The sequence below is a fragment of the Cnephaeus nilssonii genome, assembly GCF_951640355.1.
Source record: "Cnephaeus nilssonii genome assembly, chromosome: 2".
Taxonomy (NCBI): domain Eukaryota; kingdom Metazoa; phylum Chordata; class Mammalia; order Chiroptera; family Vespertilionidae; genus Cnephaeus; species Cnephaeus nilssonii.
Window position 1 is genome coordinate 29,145,462 of NC_137073.1, and position 22,682 is coordinate 29,168,143.

The following is a 22,682-nucleotide window of genomic DNA, read 5'->3' on the forward strand; positions in this document are numbered from 1 at the left end:
GGGAAAAGCCTCCCTCACCCCCAGAACCCTGAGAAAAGTGAGCAAAGACTCCAGTCCTGTCCTGGTCCCTCTCCCTTGGCTGGTGGCAGGGAGTTGAGTCCTGAGGACCAGGTTTTCCTTGGGGCCCTCTGCTTCCCTCAGGGCATCCTGCCACTCAGCAGTCACTTACTGGGCACCTCTGGTTGGAGGAGGCAGATGGTGGGCCAGTGGCTGACGGAGCAGTTAGAGACACTGTTTCAACTGGGACATGTGTCATGGACGGAAGTACTGTTTGTCGGGGGGTTGGCATCAGTGCCTTCAGCCCCAGACTGACCACATCCTACCGGCAAGGCTGGGGTGCAGTCTCCGAGGGGGCTCCTGCCATTGTCCACTCTCCCTTGACAAATTGGCTGGGGAAAAGTCCTCCCCGTGATCTCCCCTGAGAGGTCCTCAGTATGGCTGCATGTGCCAAAAGCGTTTGGGCAGTTCCAGCAGGAGGCACAGAGGGGAGGCGGGGCTGTGGCTCAGGGCACTTCTGAGCACCTTTTTCTCACTGCTCCTGCCCACTCTGATGGGATGGGCCACAGGACTCCAGAGGAGAGAGTGAGTTCTTCTCTCCCCTCCGAAGGAAAGCTGACTTGAGCTGTAAATCGTAAAGAACACACAGAAAAGTGTCATTTGTGGAAGAGGATTTCTGAGTAACAAAGCAGCCCATAGTGTGGAAAGAAAAGGTCTGCTCTTAATACAGCAAAGAGCTGGTGTCTGCTGTGTGGTTTGGGGTGGGGTTGGGATGTGCTGAGATGTGGGAAGGAGGTGGGCATGGCCAAGTTTGGGATGACCCTGACACACCAAAGAGGGGGGGTCCTCCCCTCCCCCTGCCCCGTGGCAGTGGGCTCTGGCCCGACTTTGAACAGCAGACCTGGAAGTGCCTGCTAGACTAAGGAGCCAGTGAGGGATTGGATGCTGCAGCAGACCACGGTGAGATGTGCTGTTCCAGGCCCACAGCTCTGGATGATGGGCATGCAGACCCCAAGAGGGGGAAGGGCCGAGGGTGACTCTTTGAGGCTGAACTATAGATGATGTCATGAAACCTTTGGAATGTGATCAGGTAGCAAGAGCAGAATGACCAGATGTTTTGTGGGTTTTATTTGTTTGTTTGTTCATGTATTTATTTTTATGGAATGTGTGAACAGTCTTGGTTCACTACTTCAGAGTTAAGCCAATGTCCCAACTTGTTTTTCTATTGAGAGAACCTCATTTTCCATGCGAGTGACACCCGAGAGAAAGGGTAATGAGTGAGAGAGGGAGGACACAGGCAGGAGATTGGCTGGCCAGCAGTTTATGTATGAGTCACTTTTTATGGGCATATTGTTGTGAGGCAATTTCCATGTGGAAATGGTTTTTCCCCCAAAAAACAAATCGCCTTTTATGTTGTCGAATGGGATGGCAGGCGCCCTCTTTGAAGATTAGCTAAGTCCATGCTCAGCCTGTGCTAACATAAGCACCTTGTAAACCCATCTAGTGGCAGAGTCTGGGACTGGTTTGCTCCTCACGGCCGAATTGATGAATAGGAGTTGGGAAATAAAGAGTTTCCAGAGGAATTGGGCCTAAGAACAGATGCCTCAAGTTTTGTGAAAGATTCCCATTCTGAGATGTCAGATCCTCAGAATGGAGAGAGTGGCTGGAGTCAAGCCTTCATTCATTGCTTTGGTTTTGTTTTTAAAAGTATCATTTGGTTCTTATAAAACTTTAGACACATGGACAAGTTTGTAAGTAAAGGAAAGTATAAAGGCCACCACCAACTGCCTGCAGTCATCTGGAGTGTCACCACTGTATGAGAATTCACCTTTAAATTTTGTTGTATTTTTTTTTCTGTCCCCCCACACCCCAGGCACATATTTTTACCGTTAAAGTCATCTTGCTTATATAATTTTTATCCTGATTTTTAAAGAAAGTTTTCTCATGTCATTTAGTAAACATGCATAATATTCTAACATATGGTGTAATGAAATAAACATTACATAGTTTTATTTGTTTTTACTATTTTATTTTCGATAATTTCAAATATGGAGGACAATTTCAAGATTAGCACAATGAACTCCGCTACGTTCTTAACCCAGTTAGTTCTCTGATTGTTGACGTCCACATTTGCTTTAACATTCTCGCTCTCCCTTCAAATAGCTACATTTTCCTCTACAACTTTGTAGAGCAAGCATCAAACATGAAGTCCCAAGGCTCTTGAATAGTCAGTGTATTTTTTCCACGCTCTTCCTGCATAGCCACGACATAATCATCAGACTCAGGAAACATTGTACAGTACCACCACCTAACCTACAGTCTCCATTCAAATCCCCCCAGTTATCCCAGTATGGTTCTTTACGGCTAAATCATCCAATCCAGAATCATTTAGCACTTACCTGTGATGTCTTTTCAGTTTCATCCGATCTCAAAATGTTTCTTAGTTTTTGGGAGTTGTTTTTACATTCACCACCTGGATGTTTTTGAAGGTTACAGGCCAGTTATTTTGTAACATGCCCCTCAGGTTGGATGTTGGATTTGTCTGGTGTTTTTTCATGGTTAGATTTCAGTTATACAGCTTTGGCAGAGATATTACAGACATGATAATGATGTGTCATCCTCACGGCATCCGATCAGGTGACACATGATGATGACTTGGCCCATTACTGGTGATATTAACTTTGACCACTGAATTAAAATAGAGTCTGCTAGGCTTCTCATTGTACAGTGACTCTTTCCCTTTTATAATTAATAGTTATTTGCGGGGAAATACGTTGAAGCTATATAAATATTTGACCTTCATCAATCTTTCACTCACTAGTGATTCTTGCCTGATTAAATTTTTTTCTGAATCACTTATTATTATGGTGGTTATCAAATGATATTTTTTTTCTGAATCCATCATTCCTTCTACACTTACTGGTATTATGCTGTAAGCAAGAGCCTTTTCTTTTCTTCATTCATTCACTCATTCATTCAATCGGTATTAACACATGCATTACCATTTTATTCAATAGATCACGATCTCTTCCTGCCATTGTTTATTTTGATGTTAGAATTGCCCCCTCAGGCTGGTTTCTGGGTCTTTTTGGTATAATCCCTTCATTAAAAATGATGATCGCACAATACAGACTATGTAGAAATTTATTTTGCCACTTGACAATAAATTATGAACATTTTCCATGTCATTAAGAGTCTACACAACTATTTTTAGTAATTGTATAGGGTCTATCAGGTATAGTTAATACTTTAGCTTTCATAGTGGCTGAGATGGTCTAGGAGAGACCCCTCCCATGTGTGAAGACCCTCATTCTATTAGCCAGAGACAAGCATGTTAACAGAAACAGAGGTGGCACGCCAAGCAAGCGCAAGTCCAGCGTGGTTGGGTATATTTTTTTCTGGCCCCCACCTTGTACCTGGCTGTGTAGCTGTTAGAGAGAGGCACTGTCTACACAGGATGCAAGGATACTTATTGTGGGGATTCCTTTCATATAAAAATTTCAGCAACCTATATACCAATCAACCGAAGATGGTATATTACCATCTTCTATGAAGATAGTAGTTTAAACAAAGTAGTTATATGGATCAATATGTGTATATTCATTGTATTATATATAAAAGCGCACACACACACGTATGTGAATGCATATGTATTCAGAATAAAGATGAAAAAGTCCAAGGCAACAATATGTACTGAAATCATGATAGTGGCTACTTTTGGAATGGAAGGAGAGGAATAAAATAGAGAAGTGATCTATGAAGAGCTTCAAACAATAATATACTTCCATAAAGCCAATTTAAAAGAAGATCTAAAGTAAATATGGTACAATGCACAGACTTGATAAGCCTGGGTTAGGTAAACACATGTTTATTATATTATTCTCTTTTCTACACTCCTATGTTTGAGGTATTTTGTAAGAAATAAACATTTTTAAAACTATGTATTTTTTATATTTATTGACTTGAGAGAGAGAGAGAGAGAGAGAGAGAGAGAGAGAGAGAGAGAGAGAGAGATTGGCTTGTTGTTCCACTTATTTATGCATTCATTGGTTGCTTCTTGTATGTGCCCTGACTGAGGATTGAATGTGCAACCTTAATGTACCCACAACCTCCGAGGGTTGAATGTGTAACCTTAGTGTAACCACACGTTGGCTATCTGTACAGTGCTCTAAACTACTGAGCTATCCTGCGAGGGCCAACAAATATTTTATAAATCATGAATGGGAATGATAAATACCAAATTAAAGATAGTGATAATATTCAGGGAATGAAGGAAATGAGATCAGAGAGAGAGATACTAGGAGCTTCGTTTGTATTTGTGATGTCTAATTTTTTGTTTTGTTTCCTAAAAATATTAAATCAAAATGGCAAAATGTTAAGATTTGATAGCTTGGTTGCAGATTTATATGGGTTCATTGAACTCCTAGGCTATTCTGCATTTACTAAAAAGATATGCTATAGAAGTGAGAGAGTAACTAAGGTGGAAAATCCCTGGGAGGGAGGAAGTAATGGAATTCATAGCATTCTTGGCATATTAGCTCTGGAAAGCAGAGCCTGAGGCAAGGCTTAAATGCTCAGGTCTTTGGGAAAGTGTAAACCCAGGGCAACAAGAATGAGAGAAAAGAGAATTGATAGAGGGAAGTATGGAGAGCAAGTGATGCATTGCTAGGTTGGCCATTGTTTCATGATGTCTCAGCTATGCAGGATGACTCCAGATAGACTGTAGAGAAACACTGTTTGCGGACAGTCTAATGGAGAGAATAAAGAGGGAATTTATTTCCTGACTCTCCTTTATACTCTTTCTGATTGGTCAAGATTGAATTTTCGGACTGCTAACAGCCTGGGGCTCCTGGAATGTGTGTGTTATCTTGTCCATTTGGCCATCACTGAGAAGGCCTGATTGCATACACAGTGTGGGGCTTCATCCAAGCTTAGAAACCATGGAAGAGTGAGAGAGATGCTGGCAATGGCCTCAGGGCTTGGGGCCGAATGGCCCTAAAGGAGTCTGTTTTGAGTCCCCATGCTGGCAACAGCTACAGCCAAACAAGTGGCCCGGGGTATGGGAGATGGATGAAGGCGAGAGAATCTGGATTTCCATTAAATGAGTCTGATACAAATGCCATGGGGTACCTCTTTGGTCTAAAACAAGAGAGGAAATGAGAATGAATTTTGTAGTAGGTAAGTTTACAGGGGAAAGGGGGTAAAAAATTTAAAAACCGTTCTGGACTGATAATCTCTTTTTTTTTTTTTCCTGAAGAGCAATGAGAGGATATCATTTACTGAGAGTTTGGGGATGGATTTTGAAAGTAGGATTAAGAGTGTGTGGAAAATCATGAAGATCTTGAATAATAACCATGGAGAAAGGATTGTGTCCAGCTACAGAAGTGGAGAGGCTGCTTGGGAAGCAGAGAACATGCCTAGCAGGAAGCTAGTAGGGGAACTGGAAAGAGAACAGTTGAACTGAAGTGGGCCCCAGGTAACTTGTCTAGTTGGGATGAACAGGAAAGGAAGACAATGGAGGGCTGAGGAATGAAGGTCTCAGAAGGTTGAAGAGCAGCCAGTGGGAGTGACAGCTGGAAAAATGTGAGGTCATAATATGAGAGACCTTAATATTTAGACCTTAATATTTCAGAGCAATGTTGAGTGAGAACAAGGACCAGACTCTCCTTACAGGGGCATTTCTTGAGTGGAAGGGAGGTGAAAGTGTTTAGAGAAGCAGTGGTTAAGGGTGTTGAAGTCACCTAGAACAGTAGCAAGGTTGTTGTGCTATAAGGTCAAAGCTTAAGGGCATGAGGAGGAGTGGTGAGTAACTTTGGCTCAGCTCTTCACTGGAGGACTAACGCAAATCATTAGGAACTGTTTTCCTGCTGAGTCACCAGGGAAGGCCAATTAGCAAATGGGGTCAGCTTTATCCATGACACTAAACTGAATCATCACCTATAATCTTGAATCTAATTACCATCCATCTTTAAGGATCTTATTCATTTTTCTCCTGAAAAAATTAGTTTCCTACCATGACCTTCCTCTCCCTAGTTTTCTTAAGTTGTGGGTATTACAGCACTTATCACATACTGGGGTAATTGCCCATTTGTATTCCTGTTATTCTCCCCACCTGCCCCATCATGAGGGCTTTAAGGGCAGGGCCAGATCTTGGCTAGCATCTGGTCCTCACCCTAATGTGGGCCCTGAAGATCCTGGGTGTTCGGCATGCTGGAAGGAAGAGGGCTGTGGCAGTGTCAGGCAATGAAGAGTCCCCAGGTCACCTTCTGTTTGATGGTTGAAACAAGCTCTTTGATTAAGTCATTTCCTACTTTATTTGCCCTTCTCGCTGCCCCCCAAATTCCTTAAGAGATATATGTTCCTTGTAGAATATTTGGAAAATAATAACCACCCATAACCCTGCCCCTTAGCAATAACCACTATTAAAGATTTCGTGTATATTTTTACAATCAGACATTTTATTTATTTATTTAATAGATAAAACATTAATGGCACAAAGTTCAAAAGCATACAGTAGGCTCCCTTCTTCGTGGTTTTTATTTTTCATGGTTTCAGTTACTTTTGGTCAACTGTGTCTGAATATATTCAATGGAAAATTCTAGAAAAAGAATTTGAAAATATTCAACTGCACTCCATTCTGAGTAGTGTGATAAAATCTTGCACTATTGTGGCTCCATCCCACCCAGATGTGAATCATCCCTTAGTCCAGTGTGTCCACACTGTAGACTCCATGCCCATTAGTCACTTAGTAGCCATCTTGGTTATCATATCAACTGTCTTGGTAGCTCAATGCCTATGTTCAAGTCACCCTTATAATAGTCTAATGCTACATCACAATGCCTACGTTACTCACCTACTTCATCTCACCGCATGGGCACTGTGTCATCTCCCATCATCACAAGAAGAAGGGTGGTACAGTTCAGTAAGATACTTTGAGAAAGAGACCACATTCACATAACTTTATTACAGTACATTGCTATAATTGTCCTAATTTATTATTAGTTATTGTTGTTAATTTCTTATTGAGCTGACTTTATAAATTAAACTGTATCATAGATATGTATACACAGGAAAAAAACCCCAGCATATACAGGATTCAGTACCATCTATGGTTTTAGGCATCCACTGGGGGTCTTGGAAGGGTCCCCCACAGATAAGGGGGATGGCTAGATTGTGAAAGTGTTCCTCTATTCCTTCCCTCCTCCCCCCACATGGTTCCCATCCCCAGGAGAATCATAGCTACCTGTTTCTTGTATATTCATCCACTGACAAGCAGGTTTTTATACTAATTTTTTTTTTTCTTTTGCTTACATGGTGGCGTTTGATGCATACTTTTCTGCCTCTTGCTTTTGTCACTTAACATCTTGCAGGTCGTTCCACATTAGGATAAAAAGAACATTCTTATTCCTTTTCTAGCTGCATACTCTTTTTAATGTTTTATTATAGAAAACTAAAGTCTAATGAATACCCATTACCTAGCTTTAACTTGTGACTAAGCTTGTTTTACTTATACCCCATCTGTCAGCCCTCCTCCGCCCTCTGTTGTTTTAAAGTACATCTCAGACATTATAGCATTTCACCTGTAATTATTTTAGTATAGATCCACAAAATGACTTAAAAAACAATACCAGTATCACACCTAACACAACTAACTATAATTCCTTACTATTATGAAATCTGATCTTTTAAAAAACATATAAACAGTGCTGCAAATAAGAGCCTGGTTTGTACTTCATCCCACATGTGTGTGAATTTATCAGTAATATACATTTCTAGAGGTGGAGTCGTTGAGGTAAAGTGGGCATTTGTAGTAGAATAGAGATTGCCAAACTGCAATACTAATAAATACTTCTTCCGCCAAAGTTTGAGAGGACTGCTTCCTCACAGCTTTATCCACACAGTGTGTTATTGTACTTTAATGTATTTATTTTTTAATGTGTTTTTATTGACGTTAGAGAGAGAGGAATGGAGAGGGAGAGAAAGATAGAAACATTGATGGGAGAGAATCATCGATTGGCTGCCTCCTGCATGATCCCCATTGTGGGGCATGCAGGAGGCAGCCGATCAACGATTCTCTTTCATCATTGATAATGATTTCTTCTTGAAATCAATACAAATATATTTTATTTTAAAGTAGATTTCTTATCTTTAAAAAAATGTAGGTTGGGGCATATGGTGTAATGTACAGTTGTAACTTAATATTTTCCAAGTATAAACTGACTATTTTTACTCCATTATTTAGTAATCTTTCTTTCCTCCATGGAGTGAAATGTGGCCTTTATCACACTGTTCCCCTCCGTGATCTGAAAATCCACAAGAACATGCATAGCCCCTGAGCTTCCTCCTCAACTCCCCCCCAGGTTTCCTTCTCTTCAGTAAAAATATGCAGTGGTTTGTGCGGGTGTGTGCATGCCTATTGGGTGCATGTATGGACTCATTTAGGATTAAGTTTCTGGGTAGAATTCCTAAAGCAATCCCCCTCTTTTCTGAGTTTCCCTTTTCATATTGGAGAGCTGGACTGGGATCAGTCTGCCTCAGCTGATTTCAGTTTTATTTCTCAAGCTGGGGAGAGTGTGAGGCTTTGAAATGGTCTTTTCAAAGGTGCAGAATTATTTTGATGGAAAACCGGCATATTAAAACAAAACGAGGGAGTTGGCCATTGTAAGCAAATAAATTGCTTCCTATTGATAATGGGCTATTCATGCAGCCTGCAGTGGAGAACAATTTCTTTCATACCCAGACCCTTTATCAATTATCAGGAAGGCACAATGGAGTAGGCAGTAATGCTGCGGGGAGCGAATGGGAGGGCTCTGCAGGAAATGGGGAGCTGAGGGATGGAGTCTCTTTGCGGGCCTCCCCTGAACGGCTGTGCATCAGTCCACACCTGTGCCTTCTCCTTCGCAGACGCACACTTGGGCTCATGTTGTCTTAAATCTCATCTGGCTGCCTTTCTATCCACAGCACTCCAGGGTCAATTCTATTTGCAAGGCCATTAGAAACATGACTTGGGCTGTGTTTACGTGTGCTCTTGCATGTGAGAAAAGGAAGGACAAGTTTGCTAAGAGTTACAACTAAAAAATTACTCAGCAGAAGGGGAGTTCTGTTCTGGATTAGAGCCAGTTCTTCCAACTCCCACCATTTGTCATTTTGCCCTGAGTCTCGGTGCCATGAATTATTTGGAAGATGACTTTATGAGAATGTTGTTTTCACAGGCTGAGCTGCCCAAGCAAAATTTCTGCTTGGCGTGGGCAGCAAGGAGTCTTTTGGGCTCTGTTTTAGGCACCGGAGCTGCGTTGGTCTAAGACGCTGCACCCTGGATGAATTAGGAGTAGAGAAGTCAAGCTAAAGATGTGTGACCATCACTGTCCTCTTGTCCCATTGGGGTCAGTGTGTAGGTAAATGCTTGTGGCGGGCAGAATCTGCCTGCTTCTGCCCTCTCCCTGATCTAGAGCAGGGGTTGGTCCAGATGGGGCAGAGGGCAGGGCAGGCAGTGGCTTTGGGCTGGAGGTGCAGCTGGGGGTGTCAGACCTGCAAGGAGTTAATCTGTCACTCAGCAGGTGCTGTGTCCTAAGATGGGTAGGCCTGTGGGGGTCCCTCCATGTTGGTGCTTCTGGCCTCCATATTGGTGCTAAGTCCACAAAATTACTTTGTTGTCTCAGATGTTAATTATACTCCGATCTTAGGATATTAACATTTACAGCTTAGGAACAGTGTGACTTAATGAAAAATTAATTGTATTGATTATTACCATGTTGTTCACAGATAAATTCCACTCAATTTGCTGCTTGCAGATACATCCAATATTGCCTTATGTGTCTAATAAGATGATCCCTCTTTTCTGTCTTGGGCTATGGGCCTTGTTTTCCCTGAGAAACTATTTGTTGCCACATGAGAAATGGCTGCTTTTGTGGAGAAATGCCAGGCTTGTCTCCTTGATGCTGTCCAGTCTGCTGGACCCTGGGAGATGGTCCATCTCCTCATAGGACAAACTACCCATCATCCTGCCCTGGAAACAGTCCCAGCCTGGTGTCAAGAGAGTGGCCTCTCCCCACTGCTCCCCTGTCAGGGGAGCCCTTCCCCCCTCTCTGAGCATCTGCTCCATCTCAGCCATGTGTGGTCATTTTTTGGGCCCTTCCTCTGGGCCAGGCCCCAGGCTGAAGGTGGGTCACTGTGGTTCTGGGATTTTCAGACATCACCTGAATTGTCTACCTTGCCTTGAACCCTCCCTTAGTAATCATTTGAGCCTTGAACTTCAGTAACTAACTCCTAAGTGATAACTGGATGAAAGGAATATCTCATGGAGACTGGATTTCTGTGCATAAAAATCATGTGAAATGGAGGATGGTGCTAATTGACACTGCCTTTTTGGAAGGTGTAATATCCTATATAATAAAAGCCCAGCGACCCAACGGCAGAATGACCAGAACCAACCGGTTGACCAGTCACTATGATGCGCACTGACCACCAGGGAGCAGATGCTCAATGCAGGAGCTGCCCCCTGGTGGTCAGTGTGCTCCCACAGTAGGAGAGCCGCTTGGCTGATTGGGATGAGCAGCTGCTCCCGCAGTGGGCCAATCCCTGCAGGCCACACCCTCTCACGAATCCCATGCACTGGGCCTCTAGGTGTGATATAATAGGAAGTACATATTGATCTTCCCTGGTTCTTGGCCCAGAGCTCCTAAAACCCTTGGACTGTCCGGAGTGATAAGTGTCTTTTGTATACTAATGAGATGACTGGTGACTGGGTCCCTAGATAAATTCAGGATCGGGGCTGGTTCCAGAAAGATTAAGGCATGATTAGAAAGTTGGAACTTTTAGCCTCATCCCCCTACCTCCAGGGGAGGAAGATAGAGTTCAATCACCAATAGCCAATATTTAATCAGTCATGCTTAAGTGATGGAATCTGCATAAAAACCTTAAATGATGGGGTTTGGGAAGCTTCTTGGCTGGTGAACATATTGAGGTGCTGGGAGGGTGGTGCACCCAGAAAGGATATGGAAGCTCTATGCACTCCCCAACCCCCCATACCCAGCCCTGTGTATTTCTTCCATTTGGCTGTTCCTCAGTTGTTATCCTTTATAGTAAACTGGTAAATGTAAGTAAAGAGCTTTCCTGAGTTCCGTGAGCTGTTCCAACAAACTATTGTGGGAACCTCTGACTTTATATGCGTTCTGTAAGAACAGGTGGCTAGAGGGTCTGCAGTCACTCTGTAGGGTCTACACTAACTCTGAGTGGGTAGCAACAGAACTTGGTATCCACAGAGCTAGAGAATTAGTTGTGTGGGGGAAAACTCACACATTTGGTGTCAGAAGTGTTTGGAGTAGAAACAGATCATAGAGGACAACTCAATGTGCTTTAAAAATGTTCCTGACCCAGCAACATTAGGGTCTGGTAAACAATGTGCAAGATTGAAATGACAGTGTGTTAAACAAACAAGCAAACAAACAAAAAGGATAAAGAACTATAGAGAATGCATGACCCCAATTTTAGAAAATTTATATGTAAACATTTTGGAATAAAATACCCTAATACATTAACAATGGTTATTGCTGACCTATACAGTATAAATTTTTTTCTTGATAGATTTTTGGGAGCATTTTTTTTTTTTAGAATAAGCATAAATTAATGTGTAACCTGAAAAGATGTGGCATTCCTGTTCAGGTCTAGCTCTAGTCTTTTAAGGGGGCTGTCCTCACCCCACAGGTCAGGTCCTGAACCCCATAAAGAGGACCACCCCCTTGCAAGATGTCTCTTCCTCTTTCCTCACTCATCACCATGACTTTTTGTATAGAGACCCACCAGCCATTCTCACTCATACATATCTCAACCTAATGAGTGGTTTTCCTTTCGGCCCTGCCAGGAGAGTGCGGTCCATCATAGGGTGCCCCTGGCTTGTGCTTTTACTGGTGGGGAATTTTTCCAGTAGCTTTAACTGACCTGGCATGCTAACATCAATTCAGCTTGATCTGTCGAGGTGTAAAATTTGGAGACAGATAAACCCTGTCCTAGCTCCTCACCCATACAAGTGCCCTTAGCTTTCAGCTCGCCTCATGCCTCCCTATTTTAGGAATGAAATTATTATTTTTCTTGAGTTGGGATGCTTAGTCTTTATCTGTATAATTTCACCACCTAGTAAGTTATTGAAATGCTTTTCTCTCTGAATGCTAGCGAGGGGAAGAATTGGCTTTATTTTTGAATTCAAATTGTCATTTGGGCCCTGAGGTAAGGAACAGAGGAGCGTGGGGACCCTGCATACAGCCCTCCAGCCTTGATGTCTAAGCCTTTGAACTGATTTCTGACACTGCCTCCGGCCGGCTCTCAGGGGACCAGGGGCTCCCGGTGAGTCTGGGATGGGAGTTTACGGAGCCCTGCTGCAGCCCGGATTGGAACCTTAGTCACAGATGCAGGGATGCTCTCAGGGAGGGCTGGTCACTGCTGCTAGCCTTGTCCTTCCGCAGGCGCCTCCCCGCTGGGCCCTCACTTCCAGCCAGGGGCTGGAGCCCGTGAAGGCAGCCCCTTCCTCCCCTCGCCCGGGTGCCTCCTGGAAGCCTCTCTGTTGCATTGACTCCAGGCCTCAGCCTCCTTCTAGGTCCTCTCATGCTTCACCTCCTCCCTGAGTGTTTCCCCAGTGTTTCCTAGTTCATCTTCTCTCCTCTCACTCCCAGGCATTCGTTTTTTTTCTCAGGTAAATTTTAATATTTTAAAACCTCCTACAACTTTTTTGTGAAACAAGAGTCAATTTAAATAAACAAATATATACAGAAAGTGCCCCCATCTCAGGGCGGACCCTCTCTGACATGGTGCTTTGGTGTCCTGCTGTAGCATTCTTCAAATCTGAGCCAGGAAGGAGCTCAATACACGCGTTGAAATGGATTCAGTTACACTTCAAACAGCAAGTTGCCTAGGAGTGAGGATTCTTTAACCCTTTAAAGGTGTCCCGAGGAAAACAAGCCAGGTTAAACATGTGACTAGTATGCTGCCACCTCTCCCCGCCCCCATCCCTGTGGCCTGTCCCCCGCCCGGGTTATTAGCTGCTGGGGCACTTCTGCGTGTGTGTTTCGTCCCACCTCCTCCTGAGAGCCCTGTCCCCTTCATGTCTGAGCTCTCCCCTCTGTTCCATAATTGCTGGAACCCATTAGTTGTTTTTGTGGACTGATTGATGATAATGAAATTGGAACTCATTCACACTAAGACCTGCACTGGGACCAAACCAGTGTTTTTATGGCAATTGTGGTCATTCTATCCCCATTTTCTCCAAATGCTAGCTGCAGGTGTCCACATGCTCGCTAGACCACCCGCCACCCCCCTTCCCTCCCTGAAAACCTGTGCTTCCTCCTCAACTTTCTCTCAGTTAATGTCCTTGCAACTCACCCCATTAGGTAAACTAGCAACCCCAGCATCAGCCTTAGAGCCTCAGATCCTCCCTAGCCCCGGCCCTGCACGCCTGCCCCCTCCCCGACACCGACCCTCTCTCAGGAAAGCCTCCTGGGCCCTCCCACCAACTCCCGGTTGCTGGGCTCCAAGCTCCTGGCCTGCCCTCAATACTGTGTCAGCCTCCACGTGCGGCCCTGCTTCTCATCACTTGTCATTCTCTTCTTAGCCACCCCGATGCGGAGCCCTCAGTTTAAAAATCAATCGGATCCTTTTTCTTTTTTAAAATTTAAACCCAGTGAGGGCTCCCTGTGGCCTTCAGTGGGGTTCAGAAACTTTAAAGGCCAGAGTGTAAATATTTTAAGCTTTGTGGACCAAACCATCTCTGCCATCATTTTTCAACTTTATTTGTATAGTACAAAAGCAATAGACAGTGGACAACAGACAGACACTATGTAAACGTGGTTGTGTTCCAATAAAACTTTATTTACAAATTGCCAACCCCCTGGGTCTTCAGGGTAAAGCTCAGATGGCTCTGAAGGCCCTTTGCCCTAGTGCACTTCTCCACCCTCGTCTCGGTGTTTCTGCACCCACTGTGCAGCTGGTGTGTTAGCCGTGCCCGTCTTGGCACTTTCTCTCCACTCTGCCTCCTTCCCCTCTCTGTGGCCTGAAGATGTCAAACAGTCAAAGGTGACCCTTTCACAGAGCTGTCTCTCTGTCATGCCTTTCACTCCCTGGAGGGACTTCCGTGGGATTTTGTGCAGACTTGTGTACTGCGCTTGTCATCCTGTGTGATGAGTGCCTGGTCACCTCTCTGTCTTTCCAACTAGAATATAAGCTTCGTACAGACTGCAAAGTTTCTTTTGCTTCCTATCTATTGTGGCATAGTACTGGCGTATAATAAGTAAACAGCAACTTTCCATTGATTAATCATTTCAATATTCATTTCTTGTCTTCCCTAGGGAAGGTGGAAACCCTTCTAAATCTTTTGTCATTGGCTCAATGCCTGTCTTATTATTTTTTCTGAAAAAAAAAATGACCTCCAAGTTTGTATCTTCTATTTCCTGGTACATTTGTGTTGTTATTTAATAACCGCCTTGCCTAGCCTTGCTGAACTGAGTCTGTCTCCAGTGCTGCAATTTCTCAATGACGTGCATCAACGGAATTCATCTTGTGAATAGAGCCATCTCTTTTTGTGCGTTAGGCCTACAGTCTTCCTAAAGATACATTTCTGTGGAGAATAAGCAGGTTTTGCATGTCATGGAGATTGGGATGAGAAACTGTTGTTCTTCGTTACTGATCTAAGTTTGCACATTAGCGCTGTGAATTTCAGCCGAAGTCTTCAAAGCCAGACGTGAGCCAGTGAATATTGGCTCTGGCTGAGGTCTGGATTTCATCTGCTGCACACTCCGTTCAGCGGCCTGATGGATGAGTCTGTTCCGTATGCTAGGTGTGCCCTTGCTGTTGTTATTGCTCCAATTGGCTATGTCCCTAGGGTGCATTACAGAACCGAGGCCTGGTGCTCAGAGGGCACTGGGTCAGGATACAGATGGTACCAGTGGTGGCTGTGGATACCTTTCAGAAAATAGCCTTGCACCCTGGCCAGTGTGGCTCAGATAGGTGAGCATCGTCCTGTGCACCCAAAGGCTGCTGGTTCAATTCATGGTCAGGGCATATACCCAAGTTGCGGGTTCCATCCCTGGTAGGGGGCGTGCAGGAGGTAGCCAATAAATGTTTCTCTGTCTCTCTCCCTCTCTCTGTAAAAATCAATAAACTATTCTTTTAAAAGAAAAGAAAAGAAAAGAAAAGAAAAGAAAAGAAAAGAAAACAGACTTGCAGGCGTAATGAGAAATAATCTCTTGGGCTCTAGAGCCAGGACCATGTCCCACATGGGCCTTGTTTGGCTCTAGACCATCACATCCCTCCAGAGAGGCGAAGCCCGGACCCCTGTGGGAATGCGGATTTGGTTCTGAGAAAGTCCATGTGCAGAGAACGGATTTCTCTTCTCAGAAGATGTGTCTTCACGTGTTTCCTTTCACACAGGGACTGTTGGGCAGGCTCTGATCCCCATCGCAGATGCCCCTTCTGGGAGTGGGGGTGGCCATGCTGGTGCCTGCTGTGCATGTGTCGCGTGAGCCTGAAACTGAATTGAAAACCAAATGCACAGCACGCTTGCTCACGGGACGTTAGCCCAAAGTGGGGATGTATTCCAGTGGAAAGCACACCACATTAACTGGGTTCTTTCTGAAAACTCGATCTGTGCTTCCCAGTGGGAGAGCGGCCAGAGCCCCTCTGTGCTGTGAGCAGGCCGCCTGTAGCCGGAGGCAGTGGGACCTGGCCTGTTCCAGTGTCTCCGCTGGTTTTATGGGCATATTTCTCACACCCTGTTCGCTATTAAAAATAAAATGAGGCACACATCACATGCTCAGACTGCAAGACCCATTTCCTCCTAATAAGCTTCTCGTTTGGCTGGGCTTCCCTTACACTAACTCTCCAGAGGCGCCCATTATGGATTTCTAGTTTCGTACTTTTTTTTTTTTTTTTTACTCTCTGATATTTTGAAAGAAATTAAGTTAGTGAGCTTTATCCTGGGAGCTAGGAGCAGATATTTTATGCAAACAGTGGAGGAAGGCTTTGTCCCCTTACCTGGGGGCCACAGAAAACAAAACTCTGAGCCAATATGTGCCTGCCTGCCTGCCCTGTGCTGGGCTGGGACAGGGCCTGCCTGCTTACACACTGCAGATGGGACCCACCACCGGGTTTCGAGGCCTGGAAGGAGCATGTCCCTTCACAGCACGGTAGTGCTGGGGTGACCCCATCTTTGGTCTGCCTTACCAAATCCGGGAGGCAACTGTGGGAGTAGCCCAAGAGCTGGGTGGGGATCAGCAGGCACAAACGCCAAGGCCTTCAATTCCAGACCAAGTTCTCCAACACCCGCAACCAGGCCCCTCCGGAGTGTCCAGTGTAAGGACACAGGCTCATTAGTCAGAAAGGTCTAGAGCATGCAGGGGGAGCACAGGAATGAGGCCCCGTCCTGTCAACAGGAGGGCATCACTCTTTCTGAGTGATAGCAACAGCCCAGAGCGTGCAGGCTGGAATGTGAGGGATGGGAAGTGGAGATAGCGCCTGGGGAAGGGAGTGGTCCAGAGGACACGGGACAGGGCTCTGCCTACAGCTGACCCTCCAGCTGGCCCAGCTGGCACCCTGGCCTTTTCTGTGACCCCCAGGTAGAGCCCTTGCCATCATCTGACATTTTCTACTGTTGCATAGTACAAGTCAGCCCCACGTAAAACCCTGCTGTAAAAGCCAGAAGGAGACCCAGCCCAACCTATTTTTCAGATGGGGAAACCGATGGGGGCGGAGACTGTTTCAGTTTGCAGGGCAGAGCCAGACAGGCTTCCTCCTGTGCTCACTCCCACCTCAGGGACCCAGTCTCCGCATCCTTCTGCCCTTGGTGTCTGGGATCTGGGCTCAGGTGAGGCCGTGGTCTCTGCCACAGTGTCCTTGAGCACCGTGTGCCATGACCTCAAGCTGAGCAGCAGCACTAAGCTCTTCTCAGGCCGCCAAGGACTTGGTAGGAAAACATATGGCCCCTTTAGGTAATCTTGGGCAGGTTTTGTTGATGAGAAAGCGTAAAAGTGCAGACAAACCCCTTGATTCAGAATTTGGAGTGGACTAAGTTTTTTTTCTATATAGTTAATGGAAAAATGAGCATTTGAACAACAGATTTATAGGGCATGAAAGAGAACACAGCTTCCTATTCTTCTCTTAAACATTTTAACAATGTCCACTGATCTACAGAAAGGAGGGCTTAGGGATCCTCATGGCTAACCAACTCATTTTACACATGAGCAAACTGAGGCCTCAGGCTTTGGCTGCAAACTTAATTAGCTAATCCACCTGGCCAGGAGCCGAGGGCCCTGACTCACTGGCTGGTCTTGTCTCTGCTGGAGCCCACATTTATTTGCAGAAAGCATTCAGCGTCCTGAATTGGTATCGATGATGGATTTGCTACCAATGTACGATCCTAATTTATTCAGACCCACCATCCATTGAACAGCCGTCTGTCTAGTGCCTCCTTCTGAGTGTGGGTGGGAACATACAAAGATGAATGAAGTGTATGAGGAGCTTAGAGGAGAAGCCCTGGTTTCTACACCAGTCATCTTATTTCTAGATGGGTCATCTACATGTCATGTGAAAGTAATGAACGACCTACTGAATGGTTGACAGAAAGGGAGATGACTGTGGCTGTACAGTAGTGAGCAAAGATGTTTTTTGTGGGTTCCACAGCTTGTCCTTGACTTGTCCTTGAAGGACTAATTTGATTTGGCAGGTAAAGAGGAAGGCAGGGTATGTCAGGTGAAAGAACTGGGTGGGATAGTGTAGCAGTCTGAAAAACAGCCCCCCCCCCCCCGCCCCCGCCCCGTATCAGGTGCTCATCCCAGGAACCTGTAAATGCTACCTTGGCAAAAGGGTTTTTGCAGGTGTAATTAAGTTAAGGATCTTCAGATGGGGAGATTATCCTGCATTGTCTGGTGATCCCTAAATGCAAACATAAGGGTCCTTATCAGAGGGAGGCAGAGAGAGATCACAGACAGAAGAGGAGAAGGCAATGTGATCACAGAGGCAGATAATGGAGTGATGGGGCCACAAGGCAAGGAATGCCGGCTGCCACTGGAAGGTGGAAGGAGGCAAAAACAAATTCCCCCCTAGAGCCTCCAGTGTCCCTGTCCACACCTTGACTTTGGTCCAAAGATACCGATTCCAGACTTCTGGCCTTCAGAGTGAGATAAATGTCTGTTTTTTTAAGCCATCAAATTGTGTTCCAGAAGCCACAGGAAATTAATGCAAATAGGAAAGGGCGGAGCCTGTTTAGGAAAGGGAGTGGTTCAAGGTATCTGCTGGGAGCAAGTCAGCTATTTAGAAGTGGTAACTAAATGGATTAGGGCCAAGTGTCCTGTAATAGTTTTAAGAGTTCCTGCAAGTTTCTGTGTGGCTCTCACCTTCCTGACTGGAGTGTTGGGCTCTGAAGGAGCACCAGGACACCCAGCAGGTGCTGGTTATTTCTCTGCGTTACAGACAGCCAATACTTGCTGAATGACATGACGAAGGTTGGCAGCTGCCCTACCTGGGTTTGCACTGGGTTTACTGATGAAACATCAAAGCTGGCCAAGTCTGGTGCTTAGAGACGATGGATGGATGAACGTCTCATCTTCAGACTGTGATCTCGAATTCATGTCATGCTTCACAGGGTTGTGATGTGTTAGGAAATGCTCAGCCAACCCAGAACTAGTGCCACAGGGGCTCTGGAGGGAGGGACTCTGGGTGGAAAGCAGAGCAAGTCCAGTTGGGGTAGGAGGATGGGAGACCACCTGCCAGAGGGAAATGGCCTTGTTGATAGCAGAGTCAAATTCTCTGCCAGCCCCAGCGAATGTGATTAAAGATGTTTTTTTGGGTTTTTATGACACTCCTATCGATCTGAAGTTGCTTATAGCCATAAAACAACTGTAAATTACAGGAATGAAATAAAAACAGCAGGATACTTAACTCCTATCTTACTATGAGGTTGAGAACCTCTCTGCACAGCTCCTGCAGCAGCAGGGAGCCAGGGTGTAAGTCTGTCTAGGAATCTCATTCCCCTTTCCTCCTGATGGTCAAGGTTAAGAGGCAGATTTTCTCCTCACAGATGAAACCTCATCTTCATCCTTGCTCAGGAGGTGTCTTTGGTTAACGTGACTCTCTGCTGGAGCCACTGTCTCACTGTGTACCTACTACAGGGTTTTAGGATGCTCAGGGCCAGTTACCTCCTCTGTCCAAAGCTCTTTTCCTTCCTCCCCTCTCCTCCTGTCCCCTTTTCCCTCCTACCCCTTTTTTTTTCTTTCGTTTTCTCTTTCTTCCTTTTTTTGGTTCCTCTTTTGGCCATTCTTTTATTGAAGTAAAGGGTTTTGACGTGTCACTATCTGTAAAATCGTTAGGAATTTTCAGTAGACAATCACCAATAATTTCAATGCTATAGACCAAGCTGCGTGACCATTGGACTTTTCTTTGCTTTCTCCTTGTAGAAATCCGAGAGGCCTTTCGGGTTCTGGACCGAGATGGGAATGGCTTCATCTCCAAGCAGGAGCTGGGAATGGCCATGCGCTCTCTGGGGTACATGCCGAGCGAGGTGGAACTGGCCATCATCATGCAGCGCCTGGACATGGACGGTGAGACCCAGGCCAGCAGCCTCTCCCCAGATGAGCCTCCACTCATTAGCGAGACTTTTGATTTAAAGGGCCCTGCACTTGGAGTCAAAAGACGTGGGTTTATGTCTTGGTTAACATTTGAGGAGAAGGAACTTGGACTAGATCATTCCATTCAGCTCTTGGCGCCTGCAGAGCTAGTTCTGGGGCCACGAGAGGGAACAGGGTGAGGGAGGTCTGGTTGGCAAAGCAGTGAGAACAAGGTTGTTTTGTGTGTGTGTGTGTGTGTGTGTGTGTGTGTGTGTGTGTGTGTGTATGTGTTTTAAACAGCTTTATTGAGATAGAATTCACACATCATAAAATTCACCCATTTAACCTGTGGCACAAATTTGTGCAACCAATGCTATAATCAATTTTATAACATTTCACCACTCCAAAAAGAAGCCCTGTGCTTCTTAGCCATCACCCCCAACCCCTCAGCCCCCCTCAGCCTTAGGCAACCACTAACCTGCTTTCGATCTTTCTGGGTTCGCCTCTTCTGGACATTGCACACAAATGGAGCCGTGCAGCGTGTGGGCCTTTGTAACCGGCTTCTTTCGCTTCGCATAATGCTCGCAAGGTCCATCCATGTTACAGCACGTGTCGGTACTTCGTTTGTCTCTTTTATGGCCAAATCATATTTTATTGTGTGGTTATAACAGCTTCTTTTCGCTCTGTTTTACATACTGGGGAAAAGAGTTTCATTGCGTTAGATAATCTTTAAGTACCCCCCCCCCCCCCCCCCCCCCGCCACACACACACACACACTCTGAAACCCTACACATCTATCCCAAACTAGTGTGACCCTCCTGACATTTATATCCTGCCTGGGCTGAACATCCAAGGAGGAGCCTTCTTATTTATTTATTTCTTGTTAATACATATACTTACCCCCTCTGAAAGGCAGCTTGGTTCCAAGGCTAAGGGGTGCCTAGTGGTGGACTGTTGGGACTCTTGGTAGAACATGAAGTATAGACCAAGTGAAAGAAAGCAGAGAAGGGGCCCAAGAAGTCTTTCTGAACCAAGGCCATTGTAGGGAGATGTTTGCTTGGGCTGCAGGCTAATTGGAAGAACGGGGCTCTCTGCTAGTATCCTGTGGAACTTGGAAGATTGACAGTTGAGTGACCATATGGTGAGTGAACCACAGCACCGGCCTCCAGGTGCAACGGTGGACATTCCTTTTCCAGTTCAGGACAGAGATGCTCTATCAGGATGTTCGGTTGTGTGAGCAGACCAAGCCTTGTCCTTATAGCTTTGATGGATTGTGAATTGTCTTGTCTTTGCAGGCTTGACTGGACCTTTCTTGAATTTTAGAAGTATTTCTGGAAAGCTCAAGCAAAGCACATATTGTATAGCAAAATTGCTTTCCCATTGACTCCCATCATTATTTCAGAGATACATTTCCAGAAAAAAATGTTTTCTCTTTAAAATAATAAACATTTTAACCTATACATCTGTATATGGAACTAAGGTTTTGTGCTTTAAAAAAATATCCTATATAATAAAAGGGTAATATGCAAATCGACTGAACAGCGGAACGACTGGTCGCTATGATGTGCACTGACCACCAGGGGGCAGACGCTCAATGCAGGAGCTGCCCCCTGGTGGTAAGTGCGCTCCCACAGGGGGAGCGCTGCTCAGCCAAGAAGCCCTGAGCCGAGCTCACAGCTGGCCAGCACAGTGGTTATGGCAGCAGTGCTAAGGATGTTGCAGGCCAGGCTGAGGGGACCCTCCCCCCCCCCACGAGTGCATGAATGTCATGCACCGGGCCTCTAGAGTATATATATATATATATATATATTGTTGACAGTATTACAGATGTCCCCCATTTTTCCCCTTCTTTTGCCCCCCTTCACCAGCCTCTACCCACTCCGTCCCCCACAGGCCTTCACCACACTATTGTCCATGGGCTATGAATATCCTATATAATAAAAGCCCAATATGCTAAGTGGCTGGTCATCCGTTCAACCAATCAAAGCATAATATGCTAATGATATGCTAAGGCTGCTCAACCACTCATTATGACATGCACTAACCACCAGGGGGCAGACGCTCCGACCGGTAGGTTAGCTTGCTGCTGGGGTCCGGCCGATTGGGACTGAGTAAGATGGGCTGGACATGCCCTGGAGCCCTCCTGTGGTCCCTCCCTGGCTGGCCAACCTCCCACATTCCTCCCTGGCCCCGATCGCGCACCTGTTAGGGTTCCTCAGCCAGGTCTGTGCCCTCTTGCAATCCGGGACCCCTCCGGGGATATTGGAGAGCCGGTTTCAGCCTGATCCTGCAGGCCAGGCTGAGGGACCCCACTGGTGCACGAATTCGTGCACCGGGCCTCTAGTAAGTATATAAGTTCTTTGAAGTTTTGTGCTTTGATTCTCCCCACAACTAGTATAATAAAACCTAGTCAAATGGACTAAAAGCAAATGGAATTAGCAACATTTAATAAAAAACAAGCTGGAGCTATTGTTGGAGAGTAACTCTTAGGAGACTGATGGGTCTTCATCAAAGTCAATCCTTGTTTTTTGATATTCACTCAATGTTCCCCCTCTTATGGGGAATTTTTACATTATTCCAAATCTTCCCTGATTCCTTGAGGCCTTGGAGTCCCGAGGGATCTCGTGCAATGGTTATTCAAGGTGCTCATCAGGATTCAGGCAAATGCTCCATATGGGATGCAATTTAAGAGACTTCATATTTCACCAGGTTGGTTTTTTTTTTTTTTTTTGCAACTTGTACTCAGCCATCAATGCCCGAAGGCAGAATTTATAAGCAAATCTTGCAGAGAATTTCTCTTCGTTCCTTTAACAAAAGCCCAAGTCATTTGCTATTTCACGGTGACCACTTCAGGTAAAATCACATTTATTTACTTTTGAAGCACAGCTTCCTCGAAGTTCTGTTGCCTACCAAAGATTTAATACAGAACATCTGAAAACAGTGCTGCAGTGTAGGCAGAGGAATTGCCGACACAATTTATTAAATGCCTCTGAGTGTAAAGAGCTAAGTGAAAAATGCCCAGTCTGAGGCTGAAATGTGGGTCTTTACATGGTTTGTAAATGATGCTGATAAGTGAAATTTCTGGGGTACCAGGTTCTGAAT

General features: G+C 45.3%; 1 protein-coding gene across 1 annotated transcript in view; it reads left to right on the top strand.

Moving 5' to 3' along the window:
• The window catches only part of CALN1 (calneuron 1), a gene marked incomplete at both ends in the record, with an annotated part of 374,757 nt that overhangs the window by 171,536 nt on the left and 180,539 nt on the right, over positions 1 to 22,682 (top strand). The window contains one exon of the mRNA XM_079796101.1: positions 19,431 to 19,574. Within this exon, the coding sequence (XP_079652227.1) occupies positions 19,431 to 19,574 (144 nt within the window). The remainder of the gene's footprint in view (positions 1 to 19,430; positions 19,575 to 22,682) is intronic.